This window comes from Elaeis guineensis, chromosome 3, assembly GCF_000442705.2.
Source record: "Elaeis guineensis isolate ETL-2024a chromosome 3, EG11, whole genome shotgun sequence".
Lineage (NCBI taxonomy): Eukaryota > Viridiplantae > Streptophyta > Magnoliopsida > Arecales > Arecaceae > Elaeis > Elaeis guineensis.
This window is the reverse complement of record NC_025995.2, coordinates 117,999,264-118,023,281: the sequence shown is the minus strand read 5'-3', so window position 1 is coordinate 118,023,281 and position 24,018 is coordinate 117,999,264. Positions and strand designations below refer to the sequence as shown.

The 24,018-nt window shown below is 42.6% G+C and overlaps 1 protein-coding gene and 3 pseudogenes across 1 annotated transcript; all 4 read right to left on the bottom strand.

Moving 5' to 3' along the window:
* Positions 1-618: 618 nt before the first annotated feature.
* Positions 619-3,560, bottom strand: LOC105040584 (berberine bridge enzyme-like Cyn d 4). The gene is given in 4 exon segments (XM_073253308.1): positions 619-1,013; positions 1,016-1,216; positions 1,219-1,728; positions 1,731-3,560. Coding segments are annotated over 4 exon segments (1,722 nt in total). The 5' UTR covers positions 2,464-3,560; the 3' UTR covers positions 619-735.
* Positions 3,561-6,350: 2,790 nt separating this feature from the next.
* LOC105037119 (berberine bridge enzyme-like Cyn d 4) lies at positions 6,351-8,555 on the bottom strand (annotated as a pseudogene).
* Positions 8,556-14,012: 5,457 nt separating this feature from the next.
* LOC105040585 (tetrahydroberberine oxidase-like) lies at positions 14,013-17,002 on the bottom strand (annotated as a pseudogene).
* A 4,258-nt stretch (positions 17,003-21,260) lies between these two features.
* LOC105041470 (tetrahydroberberine oxidase-like) lies at positions 21,261-23,175 on the bottom strand (annotated as a pseudogene).
* Positions 23,176-24,018: the final 843 nt, after the last annotated feature.

Sequence of the window (24,018 nt, the reverse complement as noted above, 5' to 3'; positions counted from 1 at the left end):
ATAACAAATAGTTATGCATAGAAAAAAAAAAAATGATTTATATGGTTCTATTTTTGATCTATTTTTATTATATTGAAAAGATATAGTACAAAGAGTATGCGATAACTCAGATGATAAAAGATGACTCTTTTTAATAACAAAATGTATGATATATATATAGCAGCAGAATTGAGTAAGATTTAATGAATTTGAATTTAGATCTGTGATCAAAATTAGATAATGAAGATTCTACGTCAATGATTCAAACATTGGATAGAATTTATTATTTCAAAATTATTTACACATCAAAAATATATGATTAGAAGATTTTATTTATGCATCAAGTGATCAAAAAATACATCTAATTCAATTTTATTTAGGCTATCCAATTTTTGACTACTTGATACATAGGTTAGGGGTTTCAAATCATATGATTGTTTGTATACAAGCAATTTTGAGGTAATAAATCACATTTAACGGTTGAATCATTGATGCAAAACTCATATTATAGAATTTTGATCTAACCAGATCTGAGTCTAAATCTGATCGGTTTGATTCTAGTCTGACTATATATACACACAAAAATTTTAAAATAAAAAAAATCAAAACATCCAAACTGACCAATGAATGTCGAAAAATATACGTATCATAGATCATATCAAATTCAAACCACGCTCAATAAAATTTTATAGAGTACAAAGAGTATATCACCTTCATCGTGACTATAACTGTTTGTTTGCATCACAAACTTTTTGTTTAATTTCCTGACACGTTTAAGGAAAATCCTAGCACGTATCTCAGAATTAGAAAGATTCCAACAACGCACTCGATAACATGGGCTCTGGAATTGGCTTCTCCAGACCGCCACCCTGAACTCCTAAATTCCTCTGTTTCCAGAGGAGGAATGCTTTGCTCATATCTAAAGAAATCACCAGGATCTACTTTGCGCTTGACAATTGCCAGTCTTTCAAAGTTATCCTTAAAATACATCCTGCCCCAGACCTCAGCCTTGGAGTAGCTTGTCTTGTACCCACCTCCTCATTCTTTCCCAGGTCAAGGTCCCTGTAGCCAAGATATGCAGCCCTAGGATTCTTGGAAACATAAGGACTCATCTCCTCATATAATTTCCTAATCCAACCCATGTACTTCTCAGATGAGGCTGCTTCACTCTGCCACCACCTGCCATAATACTGGATGCTGTATAGAATCCCCTGCCTATGTGGAAATGGAGTAGCTGATCAGAGATACTACTTATTCTCCCACCATGTGGATCCATGATCATCATCCCTGCTCCATCCTCAAGAAACCACTCCCAAATCCTTTCCCATAGGAGTCTTGGTATGGGTTCATTCACAAAGTCAGACTTGGCCTTGAAGAACTTCTCTGGCTCGGAAACTCTATCCAAAAGAGTCTCCACGGCCTTCTCATCGGTACCGTGAGCAAAATGTAGAACAGAGTGTATCCAATTCATCTCCTTACAGTCACTGCTCTTCAAATTTAGCTCTGGAAAGGTCTGTGTCATCAATTGGAGCAGCTCTCCGCACCTCCCAACGAACAAGGAATTGAACAAAGCCTCCACTTCCCTCTTTTCAGTATTCCCGCCTTGTGCTTGTACGACAGCTTGGATGAACAGGTCTTCTTGCAGTCCAGGTGCTATCTGCTGCCATTTGTCGACAAGCTCAACTGCTCCCTCGCTCGAAGCCCTTCGAATGGTAAAGACGGTGACAGTGGGAGGGACAGGAACCAGCTGAGCTTCCATGAAACTATGATGCCAAAACTTGCTCCTCCTCCTCCTCGTATGGCCCAAAAAATATCCTCTCCCATGGATTCTCTGTCTAGAGCTCTTCCATTGACATTGACAAATCTAGCATCCAAGACATTGTCGATCGCAAGGCCATATTTCCTCAACATTGTCCCAAAACCGCCACTACTTATGTGGCCGCCAACACCAACGGTGGGACAAAGACCAGCAGGGAAACCATAGGATTCACTCTTCTCTGCGATTCTGTAGTACAGTTCACCTAGAGTAGCACCGGCCTGGACCCAAGCTGTGCCCTGTTTCGGGTCAACAGCCACTAACCGAAGGTTGACGAGATCGATGATCACAAATGGGCTTTCGTTTTCTACTCGATAGGAGAGGCCCTCATAGTCGTGACCGCCGCTTCGAACTCTAATCTGAAAGCTGTGTTCCTTGCAGCAGATGACTGATGCTTGGACGTGGGATTCGTCAATGGGCGTGATAATAAGTTGGGGCTTGTGGGTTTCGGGGGTTAGAAACCTGAGGTTTCTAATGGAGGACTGGTAGAGGTAGGAGTAAGAGGTGGTATCTGGAGTGTAGAGGATCTGGGAGATGTTAGTAGACGGTGGAGTGCGATGGGAGAGGCACTGAAGGAAGCTTTCATAGCCCTGATGATTATTTGTGTTGGCTGAAACTGAGATGAGTAGAAGGGAGCATAGAATGAAATTAGCATAGCTTGTAGCCATCTCTACTTTTTCATGACTTCTTTTTGGAACCAGATACAAAGATTTGAGTTGGCTGTTGAAACTGATGAGGAATAGAAAGAAGAATTGGTTGCGATTTGAGTAGTTTAAAGCTTTCTATATAAACTTCGAACCAGAAGAGGATAGAGATATTTGAGCCGGCTTCTGATATTTGAAAGTGGAGATACGTGAAAGAAGTATTGTTGCTTTTCTCCACAAAGAAGGAAGGTATCAAATTGCTGAAAAAACTATTTCTGAAAGCAGAAGTAAAGCATCTGTTCTCTGTTTGATAAAGAAGGAAAAGTGTCCGCTTCAGGAGCAGCATTACCCTGCCATATAAAGTAGGTCGACACCACCTTACTTCATGCATCAAAATGTGTCACTCAGTACACCATCCACGTTGACATTTCTTCCAGCTAGAATGGTATCTGAAAGTGGAGATACGTAAAGGAAATATGGTTGCTTTTCCCCACAAACGAGAAAGGTATCAGATTGCCCAAAAATCTCGTCTGAAATCAGAGAGAATTAATTTGTTCCCATTTTGATAAAGAAGCAAAAGTTTCAGCTTCCACTTTAGCAAGTCGCCTTAAAAAGTCCATCAACACCGCCTTATTTCATGCATCAAAATGTGTCAATCCGCACAGCATCCACGTTGACATTTATTCCAGCTAGAACGGGGCACGCGTCTGATCTCTCTTCCAACTCCTCTTATCTTCCGACGCACTTGGTTGCCGCAGTGCCGCTTCGCCGCATGATACCGCCGCTCTGGCTCATCTGAACGAAGTTGCAAATTGGAAGAAACTGCGGCTGATGACCATTCGTATATAGGAGTTGGGTGCATGAGAGACGGGCCCGGCGGTGGAGACCGGTGAAAGAGGGATCGAGAGAGACGGCGGATTGACGGTTTCGCTCTATTGAACGGACGGTGTATAGGACTCCTAATAATATATATTTATGCGGATCTGATTGAATCTGACCATTTTGGCCTTCGGAATTAGACCGGTGTGAATCGTCCGTCTGATCGGTGGTTTCCATAAAATCAACAAATATTGACAGGCGTGATGCACGCCAGCACGTGAGAGATTGTTTTAAAAGTCAAGAAAGAGTCTGATCGATGAAAAATATGGATTAAGATTTCGTATATTTTTATTGGGATCCCCATGAGATAGATTTTTTTTTTGGTAAGATCCATGAGATGGATTTGAAAATCCGGTTTTCTTATTGTAGAGAGAAAGTATTAATTCTTTGATAATTGTGATTAAGAACAATAAAGATGGCTATTTTATATTAGATTTTGGAGTTCGGTATAGGGCCAGATTTCTAGACATTCTATCTGACAAATTTCTTGCCGAACACGACTGGATACGGAATTATTTGTAGGGCCAATAAATATTAGATAAATTAGATTGATAGTCTTTAAATTGTATCAATTTTTTTTAAATAATCTCTATTCAAACATTTTGAACTATTTTAATATTATCCTTTCGATGATTTTTTATCACTGATTTACTTTTTTCATCCTGAACCAATATTTACGTGGACAATCAAGTTCGATCGACATCGTGCACGAATCGCAAAATACAAAAAAAAAAAAAGAAACGAAGAAGACTCCTATATATAAGAGTCTTCTCCTTCCTCTGGACTGACCCATTTGCCTGCACCCCGCATGCCCTAGCGCACACCCCCACCCCCCGACTCGCTCCGACACCTGCCCCGCCGCACCCCCGCCGGTCCAACCCCTCCAACCGCACCCCAGTCGGCCTTGGCACCCCCCCGCCCCGTGTGCCCCTGCAGTTCCCACTGCCACCCCCTTCGGTGGGTTCTGCGCCCCCCCCGTATGCTTAATAGGATGGGAGGCGACCACCTCGCCGCCCTTCACGCCGTCATGCCCTCTTCTTTCGTCCAACGCATACGCTCGCTGCTTCTCTCTCTCTCATCTTCTACCAATTCCATCCATATTTTCTCATTTGACGATGTTGTTTTTGACCGCAGGGGACCAGGCCTCCATCATCGATGGAGCCATCGACTTCATCAAGGAGCTCGAGCAACTCCTCTCCCTTCATGTCGAGAAATGGTAGCGCACGTCCATCGACGTTGGAGCAAATGGGGGTGCGGTCGGAGGGGCAGGCCGATGGGAGTGGGAACCACGAGGGTGCCGGGTGGCGAGCCGGTGTGGGTGGGGGAGAGGGGGGCGGCGGAGGTAGAGAGAAGAAGAAGAATGGAAAAAAAAAAGAGATCCAGTTAGTGTTGGTGCTACCTATTCAAATGAACGGAGCCATGTAAACACCGATAATTGCCATATAGGATTTTTGATGTGAGAAAGGCATCGGAAATGGGCGAAGGGCAATATTAAAATGGTTCAGAAAGTTCAAAGACTAAAGTTTAGATTTTGGATATGCTCCCCCCCCCCCCCCCAACAAAAAAAAAAAAAAGTCCTGCCTTTCTCCAATACCTTTCTTTATTCTATGCACATGTTTGGTTCTGCTATGAAATAAAAAATTAATGAAATATGTATCTAGAAACCTAAATAGTTAAATTTTTAGATTGTAAAAAATTACTAAAACAGGATGGAAACATGACAACAAACTTGATGAGCTTGGAAGAGTAAGTTTCATACAAAAAATCCTTAATCATGTCCGGTAGGAAGATGAAATATAAAACCGTGTCAATTTATTGATAATTCTGGAAAAATAAGTTTCCTAGGACAATTTTTTACATGTATAACTTGGGTTAACTAAACATAAGCACCAATCTACCCTAACTTATATCTTGTAAAATAATTTTAAATATCATTTTTTGTTTATATATGTTTATTTATTTAAAAATGTTAGAAATTGCATGTATATTTTCTGAAATTCATTTTTTTTTGGTAGTCCTATAAATCATTTTGTTATAGCATGTCCGTCTCTGTAGTTAAGCTATCCTTTTACTCTAGCTATTTAAAATTTAAATGACATAAAATTTCTCAATTTCTTACCCATGTAAAAAAGAGGACTCCATTTTAAATTGATCGAGATTTTACTTTTAGTCCACGTGGTTTTACCCAATTTGCTTCCATCCGCCTCCTCTTCCATTTTAGAAGAAGGTGATTAGGGTCGAATGCCTGTTATAGGTCTAAGGATTAGATTCATCAGGATAGGATTTGATCAAAAATATCGAGGCATGATTGGTCGTGATTGGATATGAATGTGACTTAATTGTTCAAGATCAAGTGTACACCAAGCGAGGGGCTGAGGATTTGTTAATTAAGCTGGATTTGCTAGGATAGGGTTGATTTAGTCACCAAGGTTGAGATTGCGTTAAGTCAGTTGGACTAGGATTTAGTGTCATCATGTAAGAAAATTACTCTACTCATTCACTTTGCAGATAGGAGTGTCAACAATTATATATTATATTTTTTTTGAAAACTAGAAAACCTGATCTTAGGCACCATCTTCCAATAATTTTATTGGCATTATCTATAATATAGATTGAATTTAATTCTAAAATTTCATATATTCAAGTAATTCATATTAATTAAATTTAAGCTCCATTCTCGGTATTTTTGTTGGGAGAGGTTCCACATTTAATTCCACAACGATACTTCCATAGTTATCCTCGATAAAAAGAAAAAAATATCAAGCAAAAATTTCAACTCTTAGCAGAGACTTCCCACAGACAGCGCGTTTTGGCTCATGACCATCTTTGGGCTTCAGTGGATCTTGGTCATTTGGTGCCGCACATGGAAAGAAATATTCTAATTTATATAAGCCATACTCTTTCTTAACTCTAACCGATGTGGGACTAAAGAAGTCCTCTCTACACCACAACAAAAATAATTTATTCAATCTCAAACAAATTATTTTTTTTAAAAAAAAAAGAAATTAACTAGGTTACAATAATCACTGTATTTATGCTTTCCCAGAATATTTTCCTAAAATTATTCTTAAAACACATTCAGCAACATGGGCTTCGGAATTGGTTCCTCTAAAATTCCATCCCGAACTCTCCATTCTTTTCTAATCAGAGGAGGAATGCTCTGTTCATTCGTAAAGAAATCATCAGGATCTACTCTGCCTTTCACAAGGGCCAACCTTAATTTGAAAGTTGTCCTTAAAATACATCCTTCCCCAGACCTCAGCCTTCGCGTAGCTTGTCTTGTTACCCTCCTCCTCGTTCTTTCCCAGGTCAAGGTCCCTGTAATTGAGATATGCTGTCCTTGGATTCTTCGTCACATAATGAGTCATCTTATTGTAAAACCTTCTAATCCAACCCATGCGTTTAGCCTGCCCCTCTCTGCCTCCACTCCACAAAATACTGGATGTTGCATGGGTTCCCCTCCCTGTGGGGAAATGGAGTAGCTGACTCCTAGATACCACTTATATTTCCACCATATGGATCCATGATCATGACCCCTGCTCCGTCCTCCAGAAACCTCCACCAAATCTTTTGCCACACAAGCCTTGGGATAGGTTCCCTCACAAAGTCAGGCTGGGCCTTGAAGAACCTCTCAGGCTTGGAACCTCTATCCAACAAGACCTCCATGGGCTTATCATACGTGTTGTAAGCAAAATAAAGAACAGACTGGATCCTGCTTATCTCTTTGCAGTCACTCCTCTTCAATCCCAGCTCTGGGAAGCTGTGTGCCATCAATTGGTGCAGCTTTTCGCACCGCCCAAGGAACAAAGTTTTGAACAAAGCCTCTACTTCCCTCCTTTCACTACTTTCACCTTGTGGTTGTATGACAGTTCTGATGAAGAGGTCCTCGTGGAGGTTAGGTGCTATATACTGCCATTTATTGACAAGGTCAATTGCTCCTTGGCTTAAGGTCCTGTGGATGGTGAATGTAGTAACAGTTGGAGGGACAGGAACCAGTTGGACCTTCCATGAAACTATGACGCCAAAGCTTGCTCCTTGGCCTCCACTTATGGCCCAAAAGAGATCCTCTCCCATGGATTCTCTGTCCAAGAGTCTTCCATTAGCGTCAACAAATTTAGCATCCAAAACATTGTCGGAGGCAAGACCATACTTACTTGACATGGTCCCGAAACCACCACCACTTACGGGGCCACCAACACCAACCGTGCGGCAAATACCTGCAGGGAATCCATAGAAGTCACTGCTTTGTGCAATCCTGTAGTAGAGTTCGCCTAAAGTAGCTCCGGCCTGGGCCCAAGCCGTGCCCTGTTCGAGGTCAACGGCCCCTGACTGGAGGTTGACAAGATCGATGATGACGGACGGGCGGTCGTTCTCCGATCGATAGGACAAGCCCTCGTAGTCGTGACCGCCGCTTCGGACTCTAACCGGGAGGCCGTTTTCCTTGCAGCAGATGATCGATGCTTGAACGTGGGATTCATTGGTGGGTGTGACGATAACCAATGGTTTTCGGGTTTCTGGGTTCACGAACCTGAGGTTTCTTATGGACGACTGGTAGAGATAGTCGTAGGAAGCGGTGTTTGAGGTGTAGAGGAGCTCGGAGATGTTGGAGGAGGGTGGAGTGCGGAGAAAGAGGCACCGGAGGAAGCTTTCATAGTCTTCATGATAGAGTTGGCTGTTGAAACTAAGAGGCATGCAAGGACGCTGAGGATAAGTTGATCAGGATAATGTAATGGCATCTTGATCAGTTTAGGACGGAAATTTTGAACCAGAAGAGGATAGCGTTTCTGATACCTGAAGTAGAGATGGGCCGATGGCTTTCCTTGCTTCATTTAAAACGAAGAGAGGATCAGTTTGGAGCATACCTTCTCAAGCTGCTCCTACCTAAAAATAATTGGCACCGCTGTAACTTTTATGAGAACAGATCTCCTGCAGCGTGCGGTGCACCCGCGGATGACCATCAAACAATTTACGCACCATCACGGATCATGCAATGCATGCCATATGTATTGTTTGATGGCCATCCACCGTAGTACGATGGCAATCATCCATGGATACACCACATCTTGTGGTGCCGCCAGCACACTAGAAGATCCATACTCTACTTCTACGCATCTAACTTCTCTTGCACAAAAAAACATAACAAAAACTAAAAAAAAAAAAAAAAAATCCAACTTGCTGTTGGGTGGATGTCTGACTAGAACACAATCTCTCAAGATCTTTTCAGTACTACACGATGCAGCAGGAAGAAAAAAAAATAAAACAAAAACAACCAAAATATGTGGATTAGCCAAAAAGACTCTTCTTCACGGGGTACGCAAATTTACTACGAAAAAAAAAATTTACAATAGGAGACTCACCCTCAACCTCATACACCCAATTTCTCTTTCACAGAAAGTTCTCCCTCACAAAAGCTCTCTCTTTGGAAGACTCCGCTGAACTCCTAAAGCGACTGCTGTCTGCTGTCCAGGAGCTCTGCTCCTTCTCTCTAGCGTCGCATGCTCTCTCTCTTCACGGTGTTCTTGGGTTTCCTGCTGAAGCCTGTGTGCACCGTACACAAAATCAAGCCACCACACACTTCTCTGTTCCCAGATCAGGCCTTAAAAGGCTTTAAATCTGTATTAGAACATGATTAGAATCCTAAGATCAACCAAAGCTTTCCCAGACCGTTGGATCTCGATCGGAAGCTTCCTGGACCATCAGATCGCACACAAAGACCCTTGAACCATGCATGGACAGCGACTTCAGTCCATGCGACTCCTGTAGACCGCTAGTGCCCTGCGGTCCATAGTGGACTGTGCGAGCGCTGGGCTGGGCGCTCGCGCGCTCGCTCGAGCTTGGCCGGCCCGCGCGCCCACCCGCACCGGGCCCGACCGTGCTTGGGCCCGACCGTGCTTGGGCCACGTGCGCTCGCGCTAGGTTCATTCGCGTGTTGGGCTGCACGCAGCTATGCGCTGGGCGCGTCTCTGCCGGGCCGGGCGTGCTCCGTCGGCCTGCCACCTCGTGCATCGTGTCACCACTTCGATCACTCGTATCTCCTCCGTCCGAACTTCGTTTGGGGTGATCTTGATCTCGTTGGACTCTGTTTTTCATCACGGACCTCGCTGTGGGCTCAATATAGATTGAATATCGAGATATCAAATCTTAACAATCTCCATCTCGACTCGATATTCGGCCTCCTCTTGACTTCGAGAGCTTCTGAATTTCTTCGTCCCCATGTCCTGGGGCAATCGTCTGCTGATCATGGATGGGCAAACATGGGAGTCGAGCCAAACCGCTCGATCCCATCTCCATCGTATGCTATGCTCCTCTTGACCTGAGACTGCTCGGAGCATCATCCCATGGCAATATGAATCTCACCTTGTGACGTCGCCTCTCGTCCTCCTGAGTCTCCTGTCTCGTGCCCGATCCACCTCCACCTGGAGCTCCACCTCGCTCTGAGCTCCACCTGGCTCCTAAAGCTCATCTCGTATTGGGCTCCCTGTCAGGTAATAATGTCTTCTGCTCCCTTTCTTCCCTCCAGCACAATCCTATCGCCGCGTAGCACCCTCAGGATTTCTCCACCAGCTACTGTCCTATAGCCTTTCGAATCCAGTCTACTCAGTGAGATGAGATTCCGCTTGAAATCGAATATGTATCGGACCTCCTTCAATCTTCTTACTGCACTATCATGTATCCTCTAGCTGACCGTCTCAATACCTCTGATCGTATAGCTCGATCCATCCGACAGATAAACAGTGCCTTCACTATTCTCCAGGAGTCAAACTGCTCCTCTTTGCAACATATATGATGGGTGCATGCAGAATCTAATATCACTGCTGGAAAGAAATAGATACCTCGTCAGATATCTCCAGGACACCTCCATTGAATTGCTGCCAGCCATCGCCACAGTAGCCATCATCCGATTTTTGAGTAAGGACAATCTCTGGCTAGATGCCCAACTCCTCACACCGATAATACCTGATTTTGCTCAAATCCCTCCTGGACTTGGACTGCCCTCGTCGTGATGTCCTGTTGCTCCGTTTACCGCCTCTGCTCCTCCAGAAGCCACCAAAGCTGAGCTACCGCTACCTGAGCTTAAAGCTAGGTTCTCCCTCCTGAGAATTTCATTCTGGAGTATCATCGTGGTGACCTCATCCATCTTGATGGTTTTTTTTCACTAGAAGAGCAGTCACCAAGACTCATACGAAGGTGGAAGCGACGCTAGCAAAACCAGCGCTCTGATCTTCTCTCAACATTTCGTCAATGCTGAGGAGATCGGTGAGGATCTTCTGGAAGTGATTTAGATGCTCCTGTATGCTCTGTCCCTCAGTCATCCACAGCTGGTAAAACTGCCTCTAGAGAAAAAGTGTTGGTGAGAGATTTCCCATGTACAACTCCTCGAGCTTCTACCACAGTACTATCGGAGAAGTCTCGCTAAGTACATGGATCACCACCTCATCGTTAGATACATGTGGATGGTACTCACCGTCTGCATCTGTAGCTATTTTCAATCCTACACCTCCATGGTGGTCGGCTTCTCATCGCACAAGAGAGCATCAATTAACTCTTGCTGGATGAGCACGTCTTTCACCCTTGCCTACCACAAGGAGAAATTACTCTTTTCATCAAACTTGTTGATCTCCATCTTGATTGATTCTGTCTTCTCCATCTTCAGTCTTGCTCACCATCACTGCAATCTGCGTCCTTGTACTGCCTCGCTCTGATGCCACTTGTTGGGTGGATGTCTGGCCAGGACACCACCTTCCAAGATCTTTTCAGTACCACGCGATGCAGTAGGAAGAAAGAAGAAATAAAATAAAATAATCAAAATATGTGGATTAGTAAAAAGGCTCATCTCCACGGGGCATGCAAACTTCACTATGAAAAAGAAATTTTACAAAGGAGATCTCACCCTCAACCCTCGTACACGTAATTTCTCTCTCACAGAAAGTTCTCCCTACAAAAGCTCTCTCTCTTGGAAGACCCATTGAACCCTGAAGCGACCACTATCTGCTGTCTAGGAGCCCTGCTCCTTCTCTAGCGCCGTGTGCTCTCTCTTTTCACGGTGTTCTTAGTTTCCTGCGGAAGCCTGTGTGCACCGTACACAAAACCAAGCCACCACATGCTTCTCTGTTCCAGATCAGGCCTTAAAAAGGCTTAAAATTTGTATTAGAACGTGATTAGAAGTCCTAAGATCAACCAAAGACTTTCCTAGACTGTTGGATCTCGATCGGAAGCTTTCTGGACCGTCGGATCGGTACAAAAACCCTTGAACCACGCGTGGACCGTGACTTCGGTCCACGTGGCTCCCGTAGGCCGCCAGCGCCCCACGGTCCATGGTGGACCACACGAGCGCTGGGCTGGGCACCCGTGCATTGGGCTGGCCCGCCTGCATGCACTGGGCCGGCCCCACGCTCGCCACGTTGGGCCCGCCTGGCCCGCGCCTGGGCCACGCACGCCAGCCTGGCCCATCCGCGCGCTAGGCCGCCACGGCTGCACGCTGGGCGCATCTCTGCTGGCCAGGCGGCCTCCGCCGGTCCCTCTGGCCCCCACCGGTGTCGGCATTCGTGCATCGTGCCATCACTTCGATCGCTCATATCTCCTCGTCCGAACTCCGATTGGGATAATCTTGATCTCATTGGACTCCGTTTTTCATCGCGGACCTCCTTGTGGCTCAATGTGGACCGAATGTTGAGGCATCAAATCTTAACACTTGCCACTTTTGGTCCCTCCAAGTTGACATTTCAATTTTCTAGCTGGAACGGTGCACAGTCTGAATTCTCAAAATTAAATAAGTGGATATGGTTCCAGTTACACCGCTGCGATCCGATGATAGATACAATGATAAATTATTTCCAAATGAGCCATAAGGCTAGCATCCAATGGATCAATAGATTTTTTTGGTTTTGGTGAAAAGGCTAGCATACTGCTTCATTAACAAGATAGTAACAACTAACAACGGTGAATACAAAAAGACGTAACAAACTATCCAAACCGCAACAAATGAAGGTATAGAAATTTAGTATAGCAAGTAGGCCATCCTCCATATAAGATACACAAACTTGTTCTCATGCCATGTGCTCGAAGGATATTTTTTATGTCTGTTCGCAGATCTTACAACTCACAGTTCCCAATAAGTGTTGCTACTTGTGTGTGTTTCTGCAGTTGGAATTATGCTTTACTTCATGCAAAAGGTCCCTATTGCAACTACAATTCCATCCCAAATGATGCGTCTGCTGATGGGAATGTGCAGACATCTTACTTATTTTGCTTATTTCTGCCTTTAATTCGCTATGAGCTCCCTTTCTCAGATGATGGTTCACAATTAAATGTGAATGATGGGAAATATGATTTTACTGTTGAATATCGGCATGGTTTTATCTTGTGGTTCATATAAAAGATATATAGGTGCTTACAGGGACCTTCTTGGTATCATTTTTCTCACATGATGTGATTCTGCAATTAGATACTGATGGGAAAGGCAGCCAATATATATATCTTACACAGCTATGATTTCAAATTTCCCACATGATGTTTCACAGAAAAATTTAACTGATGGGAATGGTCTCTTTACTGTTTCTCGCAAAGGATTATTTCTGCAGAGGCTCACAGGATCAGTCATTCTGCTTATGTGGACTATAATTATGGAGGGCTTTAGCGTTACCTGGAAACAAAACCAAATTGCTGAAGTGGGTATCGGAGAACTGGTGCAAATCTACTCCAGGGTGTTTTAACCTTGTCTTTCTTGTGAAATTATGGCAACAATCTGGCAATACTCATTTCATATTCTACTATGATGCAATATTAATTTTCAATATCCTGCTGGAGCATGCTGAAGATTCTCTATGCTTTATTTGCTGCTCCTTGGTCTTTAACTTTATGCCTCTGGCCTTTACTTCACGGCATTTATATATCGGCACCTATAACACTCGTGTGTATCAAGAGTTGGTTTTCATGCATTCTATGTTGATTCGTCTCCTCACCTTTTTCTGTTATGTTGCAATTTTGACCTGCAGTGGACAATTTTGCAGTCTCTAATAGGTCAGTGTTCCAGGGAGTCTTTGCAGAAACTTACTCTGATACTCTATACGCTGCAAGGATTTTCTCAATGCATAATTATATATCACTAAGTTATATGCTGTTTATTCTCCTTCATGCTGGTTGTTCTTCTAAAGCTTCTTGCAGGACCTTGCCTATTTGGATCTATATGCCTAAGTTATTGGCTCATGGGTTTCCTTATATTTTATTTGTTCGATGCACTAATTTCATAGGCAGGTTAATCTGGTTCAGATCAATTTGGCATGCTCAGAGCTGGTCAGATCTATTTATGGAGTTGTGCTCATTTCACCAAGTTATGCGGCCTAATCTTTCAACATTAGACTCACTCAGCATAGTGATTTTAAGTTTTACATTATGTATTTTTCTTCTTCTAAAAGTGATGATGTATGTGCAAACTTTGTCCAGGATATATCTTTTGTGATCCTTGTTATTTTGGTTATGGTTTTGGGTGATGGCTGTCGGACCTGTTGGCTTGGTAGCTGCTGCTGCAGGTTCATATTTTGTAAAACTTTATAATGTTTAATATTGCCCTTGGACTTTCTCCTTTACCAAAAAAAAAAAAAAAAAAAATGTAGGCCATCCTGTAGGAGTAATATAGAAGAAATGATAATCATACATAACAGCATAGAATTCTTTTTTTCCTTTTTTTTTTTGATGATAAAGGAGGCTGCTACAGCAGCCATCTGTCTTTTATTTCAAGAGAAGTACAGGAAGGATACAGAGTGGCTAAAGAAACAAAGATTATATTGAAGAGGAGTAAAACAGAAAATTCTAGCCAAAATTATCTGAGATTAACGAGCATCCTTAGCATCAAGCAGCCAAGTACCATTCTACATAAAACTTTAAACCGGATCGAATTAAACGATAAGACCGCAAAGGTTGCATATATACTCGTGCTGAAACATTGAAAACTTCATCTCAAACTATTGAAAACTGGATGTAATCAGCGTAGTAATCAGAACTTGAAAATGAAACAGCCGAAGAAGGTTGACAAGAAGATCTATTAGGTCCAGAATAGATGCAGACATGGGCACAAGAGCATCGTGAAGTTTCTTGAAAGAGTATATCATCCGTACAAGCCAGATAGCATACTGATCTATTCTTAGCAAAGTGAGTGAAAATCCAAAAGGCTCACAGTGGGAGCATTACTGCTATGTTGGTGCACATAGTGGCATTTCATACCCAGCAGAAGAACATCCAGAGAAGCCAAGCGATGACAAAAGAAGACCTTCTCCACTAACTCGATATTGCAGAAGAAGGACCAATCCTTGAAACAGAGAAGAACTTCTGTTGATGAAGATCCTTCTGTGTCGTTCCCTCCAACCAGCCCAAGCCATAGCCGATACCAACTTGACTAAAGGCTGTGCAGAGGTGGTGAAAGTTTCGCCTCTTCAAATCCGTACAAATCCCTTCAAAAGTAGAACGTGAGTGCAGCATTCCAAGCAGAGAACAAATCTTCTTCCAGAGCAAAGCGAAGAAGTCGCAGCTGGAGAAAAGTGGTCGATTGATTCAGGAGATTTATTCCATAGCACACAGCCTCCGATGTTCACACCACTGTTGCACTAGAGCACCCTTGGGTCCGGCACAGGTTTTCCCCCCTCCCACTGTATGGGTACAAAGAAGGCCATGAAGTTTCGGACTTGATGGTCTGGACTCCCGGGAACAAAAGGCTTGCATCCAAAACATGCATTAAATTACACTGATCCGCACTGAGGCAAAATCAGTCCATCTTCAAACTCTAGTACATTTCGGAGACGAGAAAAAATGTATCAATTTTTTCAGCAAAAAGATACCATAAATGTACCCATAATTCAGTTTTTTTAGAGAACTGTTGATTGATGCGGTTAGTATTTGTTTGGCATACGATGTTTTGGAATTTGAGCTTACTAGATTAAATGACGAGACCGTGTACCAATTTCACAACAATACATCGGTCGCTAATCGAAGAAAGCGTTTGATCAGTGGCTCGGGGTTTAGAAATTAGCTCCTTGAATCCAATCCATCTTGACCTCGTTTCTTTGTTCACAATAAGAGGTGGGATGCTCTGTTCACTCCAGAAGAAGTCCTCTGGATCTACTTCACCCTTCACAATAGCCAACCTCTTGAAGTTATTCCTGAAGTACTTCCGACCCCAGACTTTAGCCGTCGAGTAGCTTGTGTTACCCTCCTCATTCTTACCCAAGTCCAGGTCCCTATAATTCAGATAAGCAGCCTCGGATGCTTTGATACATAAGGCCTCATATATCGATACATCCTCCCAACCCAAGCCAAGTGCTTTTCAGATGCAGAGGCCCCACTATCTTTCCATCGAACTAGATATTGGATATTGAACAAATTCCCCTGCCTATGGGGAAATGGAATCTCTGATTCTAGAATCTAACTCATCCTCCCACCATGAGGATCCATGACCATGAACCCAGCACCCTGCTCCAAAAACCTTCTCCAAATCCCTTCCCATCCACTTAAAGGGATGGGGTCCTTCACATAGTCAGACTTGCTCTTGCTGAATTCCTTCGGTTGCAGACTCCTATCCAGCAAAATTTCCATGGGCTCTCCATTGTAATACCGAGCATAATAGAGGACCGATTGAATCCAACTCATCTCCCTGCAGTCATTCCTCTTCACCCCCAGCTCTGAAAGCTCTTCCCGATATGCTGGAGCAGCTCAGCACAACTCCCAAGAAACAAAGATTCAAAAACAGCCACCACTCCCTTCTCTCCACCCTCCTCGGGTTGGATATGAACCTTGAGTTATAGATCCTCATGGAGCTTGTGTGCGACGTATTGCCATTTATTCAGAAGCTCTATTGCTCCCTGCTCCAAGGTCCTGCGAGGGTGAAAGCAGTGACAGTGGGGGGGACAGGGACAACCTGACCTTCCACGAGACTATGACACCAAAGCTTTCTCCTCCACCTCCTCTGATAGCCCAGAAGAGATCTTCCCCCATGGACTCCCTGTCCAAGAGCCTCCCATTGGCATCAACAAACGTAGCGTCCAGGATGTTGTCAGCTGCGAGACCATATTTCCTTATCAAGTTCCCCCAACCGCCGCCACTTAGGTGCCCGCCGACGCAGACAGTGGGGCAAGGCCTGCAGGGAAGCCATGGTGGCTACTTTTTTCTGCAATCCTGTAATAGAGTTCGCCTAGAGTGGCACCGGACTGGACCCAAGCGATGCCATGCTCCGTGTCGACACTTACCGATCTAAGGCCTGCGAGATCAAGCAAGATGAAGCGGCTGTCCTGGTCGGACCGGTAGGACAGGCCTTCATAGTCGTGCCCCCCGCTCCGAACTCTCATTGGCAGGCTGTGGATCCTGCAACAGATGACCGAAGCTTGGATCTGGGACTCATCCGCAGGCTGGAGAATGAGGAGGGGCTTTGGAGTAGTGGGAGATGCGAACCTGAGGTTTTGGATGGATGATAGGAGGAGAGAGGAGTAGGAATCGGTGTTGGGAAAGTAGATGAGTTGCGAGAAGTTGGTGGAAGGTGAGCTGTGAAGGGAAAGGCAGTGGAGGAAGCTCTCATAGGCTGGATGAGAAGAGGCTAATGAGATTGCCAGGCACAGAAGGCAATATAGAGCGAGATTTGTGGAGCTTAATGCCATCTTTTCTTTCTTTTTCTTTCCCTTGTATGAGAGAGGTTGGTGATGCTCCTGCTATCGCGAGGGGAACCCTTCTTGTATCTTTCCATTTCTATGTTGGGAGTAGTTTGCTTGTCAATTCGAAGATAATGCCCACCCAACCTAATCGTTTCTGTTCTTTGTCTGCATCTCCATATGGATGTTGAAAGGTTCTTATAGGTGATATCTTTATGCAATAAGCAATCTAATTTGACAGGTGATTGGCTGAGGTAAATTGGTTCTGCGGGTTGGCACACCTCTCCTCCACAGCGTACGCTTGGTGGTGGCTATGAGTTCAAACCTGGAACAGATGGCCTCCCACGATTATTCTGCAAAGTCTAAACAAAACTAGAGAAAAATTAAAATTGGCTATCTAACTAAGAAAAATTAAAATTGGCTAGCCCGTCATAATCCATGCAAGAAGAACAATCATGTGATGGATGGTTGCAATTTGTCAAAAATGATCATTGGTTACAATCGTTTTGGTAAACGAACTTTCTATTGGAATATATGTTGTTTGCATCTATATGCTGAATTTTTTTATATGCTTGATGAAACAGGGTAAACCTCTCTCCTTTGTCTAAATAAAGAAAAAGAAAACCACGTGCTTCAGTTTTTATTTACTTCAGGAAATCTGAACAAATAGGTGTTACCTAACAAAAAATGATTGGTGTACCAAACTTTTACAGGAGCAAATTATATGCATGACCTCAAATGTTTAAAAATTAATGCATATCGACCAGATAAAATAGATACATACATCCCATAAGATTAATGTATTGGTTGGGAGTTTAGGGAGGAAAGAAAAAGAAAAGAAAATATCAGTGAGGAGAGAAAAAAAAAAAATATATATATCTTTTTCCTCTTGATTGAAAGTTAAAAAAAAAAAATTTTCCTTCTTGAACAAAGAAAATATCAGTGAGGAAGCAAAGAAGAAAGAAAAAAAAAAAAAATATTGTAACTTTTTTTTACTATTATATCCTTGAAAGAAATCAAAAAGATTTTATTTTTTAATTTTTTTTATTTTTGTTGATTTTTTCCATCCAAAGAGTCTCAATCGGATGGGAGGCTTAGATGGGATGTTTGAAATAAACTTTAGGATTGAGTGCAATATTAATTTTATTCTTTATCATTAAAAGGGTAAGATAGAAATTATAAAAGATTTACTAACTCTCAATTTTTTTTTTCAATTCCACGATTTGGAGGAGAAAAAGATTATGGATTTGAGAAAATTTATATTCTCTCCATTTTTCTCTTTTTTTTTTTATTTTTTTTATAAAAAATATTCCAACTAAAGGAAAGTAGTAACTTTCTCTCCTATTTTTTTTTTTTTCTCTCCTATTTTTCTCTCGTAACCGAGCATAAAGGAGAATATACAAGAGTTAGTAAAGAGAAGAGGCATGCCTAGAGAGAGAAAAAAGTATTCAAAAGTCATAAACCACTGAAAAACAACGACGTAACAGGAGAAAAGAGGACTGAAAAGGAGACTCAGATGAGTAGATAGAATGCTCAAGAGGCATCAAAAGATCCATAGATCAGCACAAGTAGTATTACAAAGGCCTCGTCCATCATAGTCTTGAACAATTGGTACCGTAGAAAAGGGAGAAAGCAAAGACAACATTTCATCCCAACCAGAGAGATCAAATTAGACATCGACAACATTAACATGATGGCATCATCCATTCTCATCTGATGAGGAAACATCTGATCTTTGAATCTTCCTAATCCGCTCCTAGAGCTTATGAAAATCAAGAAAAGATTTATGATAAAGAAGAGTAGAACAGCGCCTGTTAACTGAGCTAGAAAACTGTGGACCAAGATGAGAAACTTAAATTTAAGAAGATTCAATTGTTCTGCTCCTTCCATTAGCACTGAAGCAAAGCAAAAATAAACATGAGCCCAACAAAGTGAGTGTCCCTTGGAAAAAAAGTTGGAAACCATCTGGTGCAAGGTCCTTCCAACCTATCACTCCATCGCTCCATGCTGACATTTTTGTTTTCTAGCTCGAACAGCGTACTTGGCTGAATTCTCAAAAATTAGACAAGAGGGTATGGTTCCACCGCTGAAATCAGATGATAGGTATATATAATATATTAGGAATTTTTCTGATAAACGTAATATTAGGATTTGATGGAACCAAGGGGCTAGCGTCCAGTGGATCAGTAGATTGGCATGCATGTTGCCAATCTGGACAAGCCGTGGCTGAAAGCCTTGCTACCTTAGCGAGGGAACTGACTCCACAGTGGTTTTTAATGGAAAGTTACCTCCATATTCCACAACAAGAAACTGGGGACTTGAATTTCTCACTCCAAAACGTCTCCATGGTGGTAGCAAATTATTTCCAAAAATCGTTAGCAAAGCAAATCGACAATGCAAGCAATGCTAGGCAGCGAGGTTGGCCGGCGAGGTACTATCATATATTTAATTAATTCAGCAGATAACGGTGAGCATGGTCAAGTATAACATGATTGATTTTTTTGCCCTGACAAGGCGTATCATGACACGCATGAGTTAGTGTGATTTCCTTGTGTGCGTGGTTTAATATGATTTGACGCAGCTTTTCATAGTCTGATGCAACTCGATTGTGTTCTAGCACAATTTGGACAGAGTATTGCAACTTTATATCACCATAATAGCAACTTTATGTCACTATAATAGTATGTGTGTGTGTGTGTGTTAGGTTTGTGTAGTGGGTTCCACCATTTGCTACATTGAGCATGTATAACACAAAACTTGTATAGGATTCGCCTGCTAGTCATCTTACCATTTGCTGCAACAACCCTTTATTCCCATAATTCTAGAACTCATATGTCAATGTGCATAAGATTTTTCATTCCTGCTCGGATCATTGCACGTTAGCTTTTTCTTTCGTAGATCTGATTGCAAGATCAAGGGCCAGATGGTTAGACGCATCACACTTAAATACTGAGCCACCATTACTCCAAATAATATCTTCTTTTTTTTGTATGGAAATGGAGGGTACTCCAAATACTGTTAGCCAAACGTCGAAAAAACTTGAATTGGATACGGCGGTCCCAACATTAAAAATGACAATAAAAGGCGAATTCATGTCATGTTGTCGTGTGATGAGTGTCTTCCGTACCCAAACGAGCCTGCGGCTGCACTGGTGACAACATGGCACACACCGAGACCATCACATTGCCTTGCAGACACGTTGATTTTATTCCTCATTACTATTATGTTCGGCCATAGCATGCTCCTTTTTTTTTTTTTTTTTTGATGAAATGGGAGGTTGCCCATCCAGGTTATTAAAAATGGTAAATGTGCAAAAGCACTGCTGTGCAAATGGCTGTTTAGGGCATAAGTCAAATTACCTTACGCCTGGTCACAAGAAAGAGAAGATCCGAGGAGAGGTATTGTTGTTTCAATATCAATTACAGTGGCGGCAGCCTCTTTATCTCTTCTTTTGACTATGAATCAGTAACAATTTGCTTTAAAAACCTCACTTTATATTCCATTCGTTTTCATGCTTTGGCTGATGACTTGAGGTCCTCAAGTACCCTTCTCATCAGCTCTTGCAATGGGTCTTGAATCTTTTCCTGTAGCTTTGCCCATAGCATGCTCTTATCCTTGGAATCTTAACGTGCAACGTCTCTTGGTCGTTGTTTGGTGGGTGTTGCTGCCGACAACTCACCGAGCTGGAGATGATAATCAGCAGATGAACCTTCGGACTTGTGATTATTTTCTCTTGCTTTCACCAAGGTCTTAGTCATGTTACTATGTTTAAATAACCAATGGTCACGGCCGAAGTACTTATCAGCTTTTATTGTATTCTTCCTGTTTTCTTCCGGCAATCAGGGATCGTTAGAGCTCTCGGAATGGAAGACAAGCTCGAGTTTGGATAGTTGTTACAGATGTCCATCGTTATTCATGATCACCTATAATTTGAAAGGATTTGCTGCTATCCTTAAACTGGCTGCATGGGCGCAGAGAAGGCCATAAAGTTTGGACTAGAGATTCTGGGCTCCTGGGAACAAAAGGCTAGCATCCAAACAATGTATTACATCTATTGATCAGCAGTGAGGTAAAAGCAGTTCATCTTCAAACTCTTAACAATGCAAGCACAACATAATAGTAGATTTTGGAGTCCAGAAAAAGGACAACGTTTTTTCTTTTTGAGCCAAAAGATAGCATAATTTAAGATACCGAGATTCCTTTTTTTTTTTTTTTTCAGAAAACTCTTGATTGGTTCAGTTAGCATTTGTTTGGCATACGATGCTTTGTTGCTTACTAAAGTAATTAACAAGACCATGTGCCAAGTTTTTTTTTTTTTTGGATGGTAATGGAGGCTGTAACCAGCCATCAAACAACTTTATTTAGATTCAGAAAATTTACAGAACCTGAAAGAAGTTCAGACAGGATGTGAAAGATAAAGGATTACATGAGCATAACAGATCATGTATAAAGTTCCCAATTATACATTCTTCACTAATCAAAGGAAGTGTTTGATAGGTGGCTCGGGTTTAGAAATTAGTCCTTGAAACCAATCAAACTCGACCTCCTTTCTTTGTCTAAAATAAGAGGTGGGATGCTCTGTTCACTCCAGAAGAAATCCTCTGGATCAACTTCACCCTTCACAATCGCCAATCTCTTAAAATTATTTTTGAAGTACTTCCTACCCCAGACTTTAGCCGTTGAGTAGCTTGTATTACCCTCCTCATTCTTGCCCAGGTCCAGATCCCTACAATTCAGATAAGCAGCCCTCGGATGCTTTGATGCGTAGGGCCTCATATAGCTATGCATTCTCCTAATCCAATCCAAGTGCTTTTCAGGTGTCCAAACCCCGCTGTCTCTCCATGAAACCATACATTCAATATTGAACAAATTCCCCCGCCTATGGGGAAATGGAATCTCTGATTCTAGAATCTCACCCATCCTCCCACCAAAAGGATCCATGAGCATGAAGCCAGCACCCTGCGCCGTAAACCTTCTCCAGATCCCTTCCCACCCACTTAAAGGGATGGGGTCCTTCACAAAGTCAGACTTGCCCTTGAGAAATACCTTCGAGTAAAAACTGAAATCCCTATCCAGCAAAATTTCCTTGGGCTCTCCGTTTGTAAATCCAGCAAAGTAGACGGCGGATTGAATCCAACTCATCTCCCTGCAGTCATTCCTCTTCACCCCCAGCTCTGGAAAGCTCTTCCCGATATGCTGGAGCAGCTCAGCATAACCCCCAAGAAACGAAGAACTAAAAACAGCCACCACTCCCTTCTCTCCACACTGTTCCTCGTGGAGCTTGTGTGCGACGTATTGCCATTTATTCAGAAGCTCTATTGCTCCCTGCTCCAAGGTCCTGTGGAGGGTGAAAACAGTGACAGTGGGGGGAACAGGGACCAACCTGACCTTCCACGAGACTATGATACCAAAGCTTGCTCCTCCACCTCCTCTGATAGCCCAGAAGAGATCTTCCCCCCCATGGACTCTCTGTCCAACAGCCTCCCGTTGATCAACTAACGTGGCGTCCAGGAAGTTGTCAGCAGCGAGACCATATTTCCTTACCAAGGTCCCCACACCACCACCACTTAGGTGCCCGCCGACGCCGACAGTGTGGCAGAAGCCTGCTGGGAAACCATGGTGGCTGCTCTTTTCTGCAATCCTGTAATAGAGTTCGCCTAAAGTGGCGACGGACCGGACCCAAGCGATGCCACGGTCCGTGTCAGACACTCAACCCTTTTTGGCTCGTCCCCGTCGCTCATGCCATAATTTTAAGGTAGAAAATTTTTTGACTGCATTCACCCACTCTTTATAGAGCTTGACTTACGTGATAGAAAGAGCTTTACTTGGTACCTCTTGCCGTTATTAGTAATTTTTTGATTAGTTTCTACTTGCAATCTTCAAATATACTGTGGTAGTCTTCTTCATCTAATACTCTTGTCGACAACAAATTTAAACGAATATCTGGTACATATCAAATATTCTTCAATATCAGTCTGTGCCTCAAACTCGTGATTAGCACAATAGCTCTAATGCCAATAATTTTTGATTCTCCATCAATCTCCATCTTTACCATTTCAAAGATATCGGAATGATAAGACGAGAATAATTTTCACCTCGCTGTAACATGATATAAAGTGGCCGAATCGATTACCTAGGTAGAGTCATGGCCAATGGTACCTATAAGACCATTGTCTGCTGTGTTACAAACAACGATCATCTTTCCATCTGAAGCTACTGCTTTCATTTCATTATCCGAGCTGGAATCACCATCTAATTTATTTTTTGGCTTCTTCTTTAGTAATCGATAGTCTTTTCTAAAGTGGCCTCGTTTGCCATAGTTGTAACATCTACTAGTTCATGATTTAGATCTTCTTCATGATTTAGCACGGCCATCATTTGAGTTAGATTGGGAGTCGCTGCTTGCTTCTTCCTTTTTTTCATGACGAGGGCCTCATTGTGGCTCAAGACTTCTTATTCATTCATTCTGGCTTCCTCGTTAAGAATACAATCTTTTATCATTGCTAAGGCTATCGACCTCCCCAGTGAATAATTACTTAGAGACATCACCAAAGTCTTCCAATTATTGGACGAGAAACTCAACAATAATAGGGCCTGGCGCTCCTTATCTAATGCCATCTTTATCGCAGCGAGCTGGTTCACTACGTTTTGGAAGTTGCTTGGATGCTCTGCCATAGAAGTCCTCTCAAATTTTATGTTCCCCAATTTGCCAATTAGAAACGCCTTGTTCTACACCGTCTTTCTCTCATAGAGGCTTTTCAGTTTCAACCAGAGACTATGGGTATTAACTTCATTGAAATATGATGGAAGATGCTATCATCAATCCATTATCGGATGCAGCCTAACGATTTTGCGATTCAATTTCTCTCATTCTCTGTCTGATATTTTATCGGACTAAGCAATAGCTCCATCGATTGGATCTTAAAGATCTTTACAGTAAAGAAGATCTTCCATGCGAGGCCTCCAAATCGAGTAGTTGATTAATGTTAGCTTGATCATAATGCCCGATAAAGATTGATCATCCATCTGTTACCTTCTCAACTTTTTCTTCAGTACTTCGGATTGTGAC